Source organism: Sciurus vulgaris (genome assembly GCF_902686455.1).
Source record: "Sciurus vulgaris genome assembly, contig: HiC_scaffold_629_arrow_ctg1, whole genome shotgun sequence".
Lineage (NCBI taxonomy): Eukaryota > Metazoa > Chordata > Mammalia > Rodentia > Sciuridae > Sciurus > Sciurus vulgaris.
The window spans coordinates 13,693,541-13,707,485 of record NW_027632956.1 but is presented as its reverse complement, the minus strand read 5'-3'; the positions used below and the strand labels follow the sequence as shown (position 1 = coordinate 13,707,485).

Sequence of the window (13,945 nt, the reverse complement as noted above, 5' to 3'; positions counted from 1 at the left end):
TAGTAATAAATGCCTCAGAACCCACCCCAAGTTCACTGAAAATGTATTATAATTCTTCTGGAAGTGCCTCACTGTTAGGTACTCTATTATGTGATCAGCAAAGATGTTTAGATATAGGAGCTATGCTTTTCCTCAATGGGACTCATTTTAATGGAACATCTTCACAAATGTTTAATGCGCCTCTCTGTGTTCAGCATCCATTTTATTACATTGTCTCTAATCAAACCACCAATATGTCTATATATTGTCATGATTCTACATAGTGCTTCCTGACCAATTGTTGGTCTCCTGGATTTTCAACTGCATTGTTAGCTAGAGTACCTCCTTACATTTGGGCTATATCAAATGATACTCATACTATTCAACCAATAGTTCTTACTAAAGATGTACAGTTAATACGTGCTAAAAGAGATTTTGGACTCATTGCATTGCTTGCAAGTATCATCATCACTGCTCTAACTGCTTCAACTGCTGCCACAATAGCCTTAGTACAAACTGGTGCTAATGCCGCAGTGCTAAATGCACAGGCTACTAGAGTCAGTGAAGACTTTGCTCTTCAACACCAAACTAATACACTCATACAAGGGGGTATCCTAAATTTGCAGCAACAAATAGATTTCACAAATGAAAGAATGGATATCATGCAAATGACAATGTGTTTACAACATAATCCCACATTACCCTATGTGTGTGAAACTATGGCAACACTTGACAATGTGACTAAAAGGAGGCAAGAATTAAGTACATATTTAAGTGGTCCTTGGAATGCCCAGTTTCAGAACTTAACACTCAAATTAGGTTATGCAATCATGTCAATGAAACCCAAGCCCACCTTGTACTGAATGCTTCTTTCTTTACATGATTATGGAACAAAATCACCTCCATATTTGATCCCATAAATATTGCATTTTTTGGGCTCTTCCTTGCTGGCATTGTAATATCATTTCTATGTATTCACTGCCTTTGTAACAAAACATCAAAAATTGAAACTAGATAACTCATGTTAACTCAGGTTATGATGTCACAATGAAAAAGGGGGAAAATGAGGAGAATCCTGTGGTGTACCAGGCATGGATACAAGGTATGGACTGGGCTTGAGCACAGAACACTGGGCTCTCTTTATGTCACATGAGTACACTCTGTGATGACCTAATGCATCTTGAGCCTTCTTGGTCCCCAGCAGAAGTCTGCTCTTCCCTGAAGTACAGAACTGTAAACATGTAACCTGAGCAGTGGCCTGGCTGTCTCATTCATATGATTGGTTTTCACTCTATATATAAACTATTGCACTTCCTGAATAAATCAAGTCTCTGTCCCAGAACCAGGCTCCTGGTGTCTGAATTAAGGGGCACTGTCACTATCATTCCCTTCCTGAGAAGCCAACCCACATTTCACAACATGTGTCCTCAAGTATTTTCAAATTGTAGCATTCTTATTATTTCCTGGAATGGCTATATCTACTGCCACCCTGCCAGGTGCCTAATGTCTCTGCTTTCCCTCTTTCAGTGTGACTTCTTTCCAAAAGGGCTTCATGTGTCATTCTTGACCCTGCAAAGCATGAGACACTCATTTCCAGAACCATGGTAAATATTAAAACACCATATCCTTCAGTCAATTCTGCACTGCATCTCTTCAGATCCTCCATCCAAATTAACAATAGTCTAGAAGTGGGCTTCATTCCTCTTGACACTGGACCTCCAAGATATGGGGAGACTAGGTTGTACATTCCCCAATTTCCTCCTCAATGATATCAGCAAGAGCTAACATGTATGCATCCCCAAATCACACAATTGGACTTCAAGTCATTTACAACTCAATGCTGAGGAAAACTGACTGAGAACAGCCAGGGCCAAGGCCAGCTGTCTCTGATCCTCATTTCTTGCATTTCCAGATGACATTGAGGAAGACACAGAAAGTGCTGACCTGTGCAAGTCCACTTCAGTTGCACACATCTGGAGTGTGCCCAAGAAGCCTGGTAATTTCCAAAGACTAGTGCAGTTGTCATTTGGAAATTCCTGCCATTTGCAACCTGGTGAGCATTGTCTTCTTGAAGAACTTGCTGATGATATAACCCCACAAGCATTGTCGTGAGAAGGAGCACACCTATGAGTTGTTGTGAGTTGATTCATGTCAAGAAACATCTCCTGCTAAGAAACACAGGTGACCAAGAAAGCACTGCTAACTTTGACTGCAGCTTCATACTGAAAGTCTGATTGGAAAAGGCTTGAGTGTCCAACTGGTTCTTTTTCAAGTGTGCCCATTTAGTTGCTGAAAAGAGGAGAAACAGACAAGAGGAGGGAGGGATGGCATATTCAAAAGAGCCTTTCTGTCCCCTCCCCATCTGAGGGTCTGGGGACTCAAACCATGGTCTTTGCATATGGTAGGTGAGCGCTCTCCAAGAGGAGCTATATTTTAGCATTGCAGGAACCGCTTTTAGGTACCCTCTAGATCCCCAACTGCTGTGACTCTGTCAAATTCCCTTCAGAAAACCCAGTCCCAAACAAAGCCAACAAATTCCTTAGAAAATTTTCATCTTCCTTTCCACAGCAATCCTGCAAGGAACTTTCCTGCACATCAAGACCCACAGTCAAGCCATGAGTCATGAGGGGAAATGTTTATCCCTATCTATTGAAGGAGGAAAAGGTTTGCAGCTGAACACTGAGCAGAAAATGGTATCAGTGAGCATGAAGTTTGGGTCAGGGGAGGCAGAAGGAGAGGCAGGCATATGTGAGAATCAGAATATGCTCAGATTGTCAGTATAAAGGGAAATATCGGGGATCATTCACACCTGGAGCCCTAGTCATTCTAATCACAAACTGCTGACTCCTTCCTCACTCCTCTTTTTCCTTCTGGAATTTTCCTTGGACAATTTCTAACCAGAAAATATCTGGACAAAAGGCACAACCCAGTGGAGGTGCTGGATCTTGCATAACATCTTAATTATGGATGAGGAAGAGGAAGGTGTTTCTCCTGGGCAAAGCCTGTTTCCCTAAATGAGGGAATGCCTCAAAAACACAGTCAGACCCCGTCAGTAAATTTAAAGAAGAAAAGGGAAGTGGTTATGGTTTATGGGATCTGGGATCCTGGGGCCGATATTTACTGACAGGAAGAAAAACAAATTCCTCATGCAATGTCCACCTGCTGCTAATTAGGTTTCTACCTCTTTCTCTCAAGATTCAATGGAGTGAGATAAGTGACTGAAAGTCATATCCTGAATCTCTCAATCCTTCAACTTCAATACATTCCCCTCTGAAAATGGCCTGAATTTGGGTTTCCAGTGTTTTCATTCCCTCAGAGGAAAAAATGGGAGAGCGACTGTATTCTCAGTGGAAGGGGGAGACTTCAAGAATGACCGGTGTGAAGGGCACAGAGGTTCCAGGCTCTGGTAGGAGCACACACTTTCTCTCTGCAGAGGCTTTCTCTGGGCCTTGGGCCACCTGGATATTGAGGAGTGGTGTCTTTGACCTCATGCCTGCACATCAGAGAGTGAGGTCACAGAGGGGCGGCTGGACAGCTCTGTCCATAGCAACCAGAGACACTTCAGATGCTGGGGGTTTCAGACTGAGATTGAAAAGAAATGCCAGATGTGTGGTGATGGTAAGAGGAAAGAGGAATGGAGCCAGGGTCAGGGGCCTGATCTTTGAAGAAATGGGATCCTTTCCTGTTGACCCAGTTGAAGTGGAGCTATGAGATTTGTGGGGTGCAGCCAAGCAGGCCAGGAATCACTCCCAGTCCAGGCAGGTCAGGGGTCCCAGCTGAAGCCTGACAGCTCGCACTACACTTTAGTCCTCCAAGGTGATGCAGTGCTGGTTTGGCCGCACTCGGCATCATGGCAGCATGGTCACCTAGCTACTGCTGTGGGCAGGGATCTCCCATGAGGTGTGGGGGACCAGGCAGGGACGGAAGTCTGCATGAGTTTTTATGGTCACTGACCCTAGCACTGCCACATTGGCATTGCCCTCTGAAACCACTCCTCTAGGTTTGCACACCCGGGATTTGTCCAAGTCAGGCAACTCACCTAGTGTCCTAGCAGCCACAGGGCATGATGGCTGCTGACAGCTCATGGCAGGGGAGCTTACAGCACTGCTTCCTTAGGTGCTCCTTGAATTGGGAAACATCACACCCTGTCTAGTCGGTGGCCCCTCCTTTCTGAGATAGCAATAACAGGAGATAGCTGGAATCTGGGGAGTTGGTCTTCCAAGTGCAGGTGTGTGGCTGCTGTGATAACTCATGAGGAGACTAGGGAGTCATTCAGTCAGCATGTTGGAAGGAGGATGGGGGGAGCTTCCAGGCAAGGAGAGAGGTTCTGTGCTCACTCCACCAGCCAGGGCAAACCACCTTGGCTGCTGCCTTACAACTGGGCTGCACTCAGAATTTGTCCTGCCATGATTTTTCCAGATGTCCTGCAACCCACCTTCAGAGGCAGTAATATCTATTCCATCTCTGTTCACCCAAGGGTTCATTCCCTTGACCAGGCTGCTGCCTCTGTGGCACAAGGCCCTCTGAGAAATGGCCTATTATCAGTCCCTGTGTGATGCAGAGTACAAGCCAGTGGATGAAACAAGAGCCTGCTCTTGGCATGAAGAACACATTTGCACAGGCCAGAATACCAAAGGTGAACAGACATTGTGCTGAATGAGAAATGGCACAAAGCTTCAAGGCTGATTACTACAAACAGAAGGGTAAGGATCTTTGAGGGGCATGAATAGCACATGGGTGTTGGTGTTGAAAACCAACTTCAGTGAAGGGACACTAACAAAATGGGCTTTTCTTAAGGTCTATGTCCAAATTTCAGGACATTTCTTTTGCTTCAACATCCTGTACAGATACAGTAGGTAGTCAGTGCAGATCATTCTGTGAGCAACCATCATGACTGACCTTAATTCCCCTGGCAAGGACTTCAATGCCCTTGCCAATTCCTGGCTCTTTCCTTTTGATTCCAAGTGACAGCTGATGATATATATGCTGATTTTATTTTTTTTAGCACAAGACCTCTACGGAAAGACTTTCTTTACACCACACCCACGAACCATTTACATTCAATGTAAATTACTTTACATTAGGATATGCAGCACTGAAGCATGGCTCTCAAATTCAAGAATGCACCTCAATATCAGACATTTAGTCCAAACCATCCTGCTCAAAATTAAAAGTGAATACCCCAAATGGGCAAAACCTGAATACCAAAAGAGGACACATTAAAGAACATGCAAATGTGTGATAGGCCTTAGTGAGCAGGAAGAGTGCATCCTGGATGCAGTCCCCAAGAACCAGTCAGAAGGGAGGAAGGTTGCAATATATTTTTGGAGAGTACTGTGCTTTGTGTATGCAGCAGTGAGTATATGTGGAATGGAGACTTCTTACCCCCTTGGCCATCAGGCCCAACAGTATGCTGTCAACAAAGTATGTCACTCAAAGACTGGAAGCAACCATGAGTACAATGTTGGCCTCATCTCTCTGGCCAATGACTGTGAAGTGCTAATTACTCTAACCCCTGACACTGGCTGCATCCTGTCCATGCTCCATACCGTTCAACCCAAGTGCAAGATCACTTTTTGGACTATCATTCACATAGCTCATCTGACTCTGAAGTACCGACAGGGCAAGAATCACAAGCTGTGCATAATTGCTTTTGTGGGAAGCCCCATAGAAGACAATGAGAAGGATCTGGTTAAACTGGCTAAGCACCTCAAGAAAGAAAAAGTAAAAGTTGACATTGTCAATTTTGGGAAAGTGGAGGTGAACACAGAAAATGTGACAGCCTTTGTAAACACACTGACTGGCAAAGATGGAACTTGTTCTCATTTGGTGACAATGCCTCCTGGGCCCAACTTGGTTGATGCTCTCATCAGTTCTCCAATTCTTGCTGGTGAAAGCAGTGCCATGCTGGGTCTTGGTGCCAGTGACTTTGAATTTGAAGTGAATTCCAATGCTGATCCTGAGCATGCCCTGGCTCTTCATGTTTCTATGGAAGAGCAGCAGCAAAGGCAGTAGGAGGAGGCATGGTGGGCAGCAGCAGCTTCTGCAGCTGAGGCTGGGATTGTTACAAGAGGGACTGAAGACTCAGATGATGCCCTGCTTAATATGATCATCAGCCAGCAGGAGTTTGACTGCACAGGGCTCCCTGATCTATTAGTAAGATTGAGAAAGAGCAGATTACTTATGCCATGCAGATGTCCCCGCAGGGAGCAGAGTTTGGCCAGGCAGAATCAGCCAACCTTGATGCCAGCTCAGCCATGGACACATCTGAACCAACCAAGGAGGAGGATGATTATGACGTGATGCAGGACCCTGAGTTTTTTAGTGTCCTAGAGAACCATCTGGGTGCGGATACTGATAATGAAGTCATTTGAAATGCCATAGGATCTCTGGACTCGCAGGCCACCAAGGATGGCAAGAAGGACAAGAAGGAAGAGGATAAGAAGTGAGACTGGGAGAAAAAGTTGGCAGAGCCTGCCCAGGGGACTGCATATGGTGGGGTGGGATATAGGGTTAGATATGTTATCTATAACCAATACAACCTAAATAGAGCTTGGCAAATTAAAAAAAAAAAAGAGAGAGTGTATCCTCAAGCATTTGCAAGTTTTAGCATACTTTTTATTTCTTGGACTGGCTATATCCACCACCAACACGTCACATGCCTGGTGTCTCTGTTTTTCTTCTTTCTTTCAAAGAGCACTTCTTGTGTCATTCTTGACCCTGCAAAGCATGAGACACTCATTCCCAGAGCCATGGTGCACATGAGAACACCATATTCTTCACCCAATTGAAGAATATACACTGCATCTCTTCAGAACCTCCATCCAAATTAACAATAGTGTAGAAAAGGGCTTCATTCCTCTTCACACTGGACCTCCAATGATACTGGGAGACTAGGTTGTACATTCCCCCATTTCCTTCTGAATGCTATCAGCAGAAGCTAACACGTATGTATCCCCAAATCACACAATTGGGCTTCAAATCATTTGCAACCTGATGCCAAGGAAATCTGAGTAAGAGCCAGGGACAAGGGCAGCTGTCTTTGGTCCTCACCTCTTGCTTTTCCACATGACATTGAGGTTGACATGGAACATGCTGAGTTGTGCAAGTCCACTTCAGTAGCACAGTATCTGGAGTGTGCCCAAGAAGCCTGGTAATTGTCATTTGGAAGTTCCTGCCATTTGCAACCTGGTGAGCATCATCTTCTTCAAGAACTTCCTGATGATATACTCCCATGAGCATACTCATGAGAATGATCTAACCTATGAGTTCCTGAGAGTTCACTCATATCAAAGAACACCTCATTTTAAGAAATGCAGGTGACCATTGAAGCACTGCTAACTTTGACCGCAGCTCCATGCTGAAAGCCCAACTTGCATATCCAACTGGTACTTGTTCAACTGTGCCAATTGAGTTGATGAAAAAATGAGAAAAAGATGAGACCAGGGAGGTTTGTCATATTCAAAAGAGTTTTTTTTTTTTTTTTCTTTAGAGATGGGTTTTTGCCTGACTTGGTTATCCATGCCTGTAATCCCAGTGGCTTGGGAGGCTGAGGCAGGAGAATGTCTAGTTTAAAGCCAGTCTCAATTATGCCAAGGTGGCAAGAAGACCCTGTCTCTAAATATAATAGAAAATAGGGATGGTAATTTGACTTAGTGGTTGATTGTCTCTGAGTTCAATCCCTGGTACTCTTCCGTCTTTCCCCAAAAAATGGAGAGATGGTGTCTTTCTGTTGCCCAGTCTGGCCCTAAACTCCAATGTTCAAATGATCCTCTTATCTCAGCCCCCCACGTATTTGGGACTTACAGGTGCATGCTACTGCACCTGGCTATTTAGATTGTTGTGTTGTTGGCAATAAGGGTGCTAGAGATCAAATCCAGAGCCATATGTGTGCTAGACAGATGTTTGCATTACCACTGGTCTATGATCACAAACAGGACAACATTTTAATGAAACTATTCTTAAGTTTTTAATGAAAATAGTTATAATTCAGTGCCCTGAAGTAATGAAATATTTGTATAGTTTTGTTAAGTTTCATCTTAAATTTTTTATAACAACCATTTTTACTTATATTAGGCCCTGGCTTCCATGTGATTTTTATATATCAGTAAATGTCCCAAATAGGAGAAATTTTTTCTGCTATCCCACATTCTACAGAAATAAAATGCCCCAGCCACTTAAAAAAAAGAAAAAGAAAGAGGCTGGGGCTGTAGCTCAGTGGTAAAGCCTTTGTCTTGCACGTTTGAGGCACTAGGTTCAATCCTCATTACCATGTAAAAATAAATAAATAAAGATTAAAAATAAAAAGAAAAGAAAATGACCCATTCTTAGGTCGTGCTTTATACAAGGATGGTTGTATGCTTTATTCTATACTGTAGGACCTAATTTTATATTGGTGGTCATTATTGATTTGATCAGGGTTAAGGCCTTGTTAAAGAGTCAGCCATTTTGTAGTCCTGCCAATGATCTAGGTGATTTGATGATGAAAAAATGGGAGGTTGGTTTTCATATCTCAGAAAATTGATGTAAGGATCCAAGTAATTACTAGAAAGAGGGGAGTAGAAACTAAGAAAGACTCAGGTATTAAATGTTGGTGTCACAAGGTGGAGGAATTGCGACAGATGAGATGGGGTACTTCCTACTGCTGAGGGCTGATGAGACAATCCAGGTTTTAGGGTTGTTCTAGATGTTAGAACTCTCCAGCCTCTGGTGCCTAACTGTAGCTTTCCTGGGTGGAGCTGGGGAGTCATCTGCTGAGATTTCACTTGCATTTTTATCTCTTTCTGTCTTATGTGTTTCTTTCCCTGTCTCTTTCCTGAACAAGGGCCAGTTCCTTGTAACTAATAAGGTCCATCCTCCTCTTGGACCTTCTAATTTCTGGATCTATACTACTTACTCATCTCTCACACATGCTTCACTTTTATCACCAGTTGTTTGCTAAGTATTTTCACTGAAATGATTTACTCTCATCTCTCCTTTAACATATTCTAAAGAGAACTAATGATCTTTGTTTTTGTTATTGTTTTGGTGCTGGGGTTCTAACCCAGAACTTTGTGTGTGCTAATGAACAATATCCCCAAGCCCAGAACTAATGATTTTTACCTAAAATTCATACACATTTCCTATTTTTTTGAACTGGGCATTGAACTCAGAGGCACTTAACCTCTGTATTTTATTTAGAAATAGGGTCTTACTGAGTTTTTATGGCTTCACTAAGTTGCTGAGACTGGTTTTGAACTTCTAATCCTCCTGCCTTACCTCCCAAGCCAGTAAGATTTCAGGCATGTGCCACTGTTCCTGGCCTCTATTTTAGTTGTTAATATCACCATCCTCCATTTTATTCAAACTAAAATTTTTAATATCATACTTTACTCTCCATTTTCTTTGACCCTTTTTTCAATAAATGTTTGAATAAAATTTATCTATAAAATACCTAGTGGTGATATTATTCTTTTTTTAGGAACCTCATAATATCTTGTTTAGTGGTTGGCACAGAGTAATTGGTTCTTAAGAATATTTGAATTGAATTATAATGAGAATGAAGAAATATGCTAGAAAACAAACCAAGTTGAAACTAATTTTTGGACTTCATTATTTTCCTAGTTCTTATTTTGATGAAAAAGTCTTGGTCAGATAACAGTTGGATTCTTTTGATGAGTTTATTCAGATGTGTCTTCAAGGAATTGTGGAAGATGCTCCACCTATTGACCCACAAGCTAAAGCTCAACATGCTAGTGGAGAAGTCGAAGAACTGGTAAGATGCTTATTCTAATAAGTTCCATGGATAGAAGATAGTTTGAAATTTCAGCCCTGCTTGCACTTGGCTTAATGGTTAAAAGTCAGTAAGAGTTTTTAGCAGTGTACTTATAGCATCTTTAGTCACCTTCTGATGTAATGTTACTAGAGATGTATTTTTGTAAGTTAAGTTAGTCAAAACCCTAATCCTTATGCAGACGGGGATATTTAATATTTGGGAAGAAGGAACTCAAAGATGTACAAAAAAGAGAAGCAAGCCAGAAATAATTACTTTAGATAATTTTACTTTTTGTCTCTTTTCCCCCCTTCCAATTCTGGGGATTGAACCCAGGACTTGTATATGCTAGGAAGGCACTCGGCACCTGAGCTATGTTCCAAACCCTTTTTATTTTTTATTAAGACACTCTTTCTCATTGAAAAGATTGTCCTCAAACCTGAAAACCATCCTGACTTAGACTTCCAAGTAGCTAGGATTACAGGCAGTGCCATCATGACTGGATAAGAAAAAGTGTTAGGAGGACTTCTCCTGATTTTTTATTTATTACATGGGATGCAGTATCATAACAATATGAGACTGAAAAAAAGAAAACTACAAGCTGAATGTGGGGGTGCCTGTCTGTAATTCTAGTTACTTCAGAGGCTGAGGCTGGAGGATCTCCAGTTTTAGCCCAGCCTGTGTAAGAAGGGAAGACTGTTCTCAAAGTACAAATAAAAGACAAAAAGGAAAATCATCAAAACTTATTAGCCCTTTTTACTTTTTCAGTTCTTTAAAGTTTTATTCACATATGTGCATTTTTTAACATTGTTAAAATTATAACTTAAGATTATAACACTGTTAAATGTGTGATTTTAGTTTTATATAATGATTGTAAAGTCCAAAATAATGCATTGACTGTCCCCAGTTTTAGAAACGTAGAGTGGCAAATGTTGGATAATGTTGAACTTTGATTAACAGGGAAAACTGCAAAGCAAAATGAGGTAAAGTTAGATAGTGGGGAAAGTGGTAATTTGTAGCCATTTCAGTCTTATTTCTCCATAGCTTATATTAAAAGGGCTGGTTTGATTTCATTCTCATTGTACATCCTACACAGAATTTTGCTCTTAACAGCAAAAGTAATTGACATTTCAGGGGCTGTGATGGACAAAGGAACATAAGGTTTCTTTTTTTCTCATTTTTTCTTCATGGTTTATACATAAGTAGAGAGATAATAGTACAACAGCATATTCAAAGTTCCAGTAGAAGTGATCTGTAAAGCTTAGTTATCAGAGCTTAATAGAAAAGAAGAGCAGAGGAGAAAAAGGCTTAGGCATTTCCACAAGAAAATATTCGATGTATTTGGGTTGAGAATGGGATGGGAACCACTGCAATCAACCTCTAAATTTTAGTTTATCTTCCCCCCACATCCCACCCCATAATACTAGGTATTTAACCCAGGGCCTCACCTGTGCCACTGCACCCAGCCCAGTTTCTGTTTTTGGTCTTATTTGATGGTAAGGTGGAGCCAGATTGTCAGAGATTTTCGATGATGTGAGGAATTGTTGAAAAATTATCAGAGAATATGCATAAAGCATTATTTAAGAAAGGTCACTTTGGAAATGGTATTTACTTGAAAGGGAAAGATGCTGGAAGTTGTTGAAAATCTTAGAATAGTCTAACATAGTTTCCTAAACTAAAGTGACAATGGAAAAAAGGAATGGAGGGGTCCTTCCCCTTGGTTCAATACTCCTACCAATTCTCTTTTCCCTTTATCTATTCCAGCTTGGGAGCCTTGGATATGAATAATTTTCCATGAGGAAAGGGTCTGCTTAGTTCCATCTTCTATGAGAATTGATATATAGAGAAATCCTGTATCTGTTTCTCTCTGAAGACTTATATTCATGGATCATGTTTAGTTAGGCAGCAGATGTTTAATTGAGAACTTTTTATTTCTTTGCATTTTGCTGTGGGCTGAGCTATAGTCAGCCAGGATTGGAAGTGCTTAGTACTTTATACAGAATGAGAATGATTAGGATTTTTCTTTTGGTGTGTGTGTGTGTGTGTGTGTGTGTGTGTGTGTGTGTGTGTGTGTGTTTGGTACTGTGAATTTAACACAAGGGTGCTTTTCCACTGAACTATATCCCAAGCCTTTTAAATTTTTTTGTACAATTTTGAGACTGGATCTCACTAAGTTGCTTAGGATTTTGCTAAGTTTCTGAGGCTGTCCTTGAACTTGCCATCTTCTTGTCTCAGCCTCCTGAGTCACTGGGGCTATAGGCATGTGCCACTGTGTCTGCCCTTTTATTCTTTATTTTTTGGTTGTTTAATGGAAGAGTTAGGTTTATTTTTTTCTAATATTCTATTGATTAGATTTGAGAAGTTCTAAATGTCAATTTATTTTTGTTCTCTGGTCATTTTGTACTTTTTACCTTAACCAGAGAGAGGGGTATGAAATTATATAGGTCATTAATAAAATTTGTTTTGACTGGTGTAAACCTGTATGCAGCTTTTATGTACCTATTGCATATTAAGTCATTTTATTTCTGCCTTAAGAAAGCATTAGGTGTAAAACTATACATATATGTAATGTGTATATTGACTTTGAAGAGTCCTCATATCAATAATAGACTAATTTTGCCAGTTTGAAGAACTGATTTTACTTAAAATATTAATGTCATTTATTAATGTCAGAATCAATAAAGTGTTTATGGGAAAATTTATTTGCCATTTTCCTGTTTCTTGTTTAATTTTAGCCAATGGATTTGTTGAAATTTGAGCAAATTTACCTCTCCAAACCTACCCATTGGAAAAAATATGGTGCTCCTTCTCCAATGCTGCCAAATGAGACCAGATTAAGAAATCTCATGTAAGAAATATATATTTTTTGTCATCAGCTGTTACTGAAATAGAATTCAGAAAATATATGTTAACCAGTTGAGGATTTGTGTTTTAGCAAATACCCTACTATTGCTCAACTGTGATCTACTTCTATTTTCAAAGGTATTCTGCTCTACTTTATGATTGCATAACAAAAATAATCATTAAAGAAGGTGAAGAACAACTTCAGGCTCAGCATCAGAAAACTTATAGGAAAAATTCCAATTATGTTGCATTAAACTTACTGCCTGTTGAATGACTTAACAAATCATGATCTTTGTGAGTTAAATGAATGTCCCTTGGATTCTGGTGGCTATTTCATTATTAATGGATCTGAAAAGGTACAGTAACATTATTTTAAAACATTACAAAATGATAGCTAAAATTTAAATTATTAAATTTGAAATGAAAAAGTAGACTTTCATACAGGGTAGCCAGAAAGTGGATTTAAAATATTTATGGTGTGACAGCTAAACTTAAGCTTATTTAGATGTATATAATATAAACTAGAATTTTATCATTTATTAGAGTTATATATTTTTACAAAGCATTTAATGCAAAATGGAGTTTGCAAATTTCAAGAATTACTGTTTCTCTGTAAACCTTTATGATCAAGTTAAATTAAGGTGCACATTTGACTCTTTGTACTTCAATGACCTTTTGATTTCATGGCTATAACTTTCTTATTGCACATATAGGTTCTTATTGCCCAAGAGAAAATGGCAACAAATACAGTGTATGTGTTTGCCAAAAAGGATTCTAAATATGCCTCCACAGGAGAGTATAGGTCATGTCTGGAGAATTCTTCCCAACTACCAGTACTATATGGGTTAGCATGCTGGCAAGAGAAGGGCAGGTATAGTCTGGGATATGATATGTTGCTTTTTCTTCATTCCTTTGTGTCTTGTTTTGCATTCTTAGTCAAAAAAAGGTTCTCTGGAGCATGTAATTGGTATTATGTGTTAGGTATTATTATTATTATTACCATGTAACAGATTACTCCAACAGAAACATTTATCATCTTGTAGTTTCTGTAGATCAGGAATCTGGGTGCAGCTTAACTGGGTCCTCTGACTGAGTGTCTCTCATAAGGTGATAGTCAAGTTGTTTGCTAGGCTGCAGTCATCCCAAGCATATTCACATGGTTGTTGACAGGATTCAGTTCCTTACTGGTCATTGGACACTTTCAGGTTTTACTGGCTGTTGGTTGGAAGCTTCTCTGTTTCTTGCCATATGGTCCTCTCCATTCAGCTGACACAGAGAGCAAGCACAAAGAGCTATAGAGCCAGGCACAGTGACACATATGTATAATTCCAGCAACCTGGGAGGCTGAGGCAGGATGATCATAAGTGTGAG

General features: G+C 40.4%; 1 protein-coding gene and 1 pseudogene across 2 annotated transcripts; both read left to right on the top strand.

The window, feature by feature from the left end:
• The first annotated feature begins 1,026 nt into the window (after positions 1 to 1,026).
• Positions 1,027 to 6,428, top strand: LOC306652117 (26S proteasome non-ATPase regulatory subunit 4-like; annotated as a pseudogene). The gene is made up of 3 exons: positions 1,027 to 1,081; positions 1,892 to 2,087; positions 5,261 to 6,428. The product of its transcript is annotated as a 26S proteasome non-ATPase regulatory subunit 4-like (transcript).
• A 3,160-nt stretch (positions 6,429 to 9,588) lies between these two features.
• Positions 9,589 to 13,423, top strand: LOC306652115 (DNA-directed RNA polymerase II subunit RPB2-like; the record flags this gene model as incomplete). Its single annotated transcript, XM_079125172.1, has 3 exons — positions 9,589 to 9,733; positions 12,466 to 12,578; positions 13,288 to 13,423. The coding sequence occupies exons 1-3, from the start codon at positions 9,647 to 9,649 to the stop codon at positions 13,421 to 13,423; spliced, it is 336 nt and encodes a 111-aa protein (XP_078981298.1). The 5' UTR covers positions 9,589 to 9,646.
• Between the last annotated feature and the right edge of the window lie 522 nt (positions 13,424 to 13,945).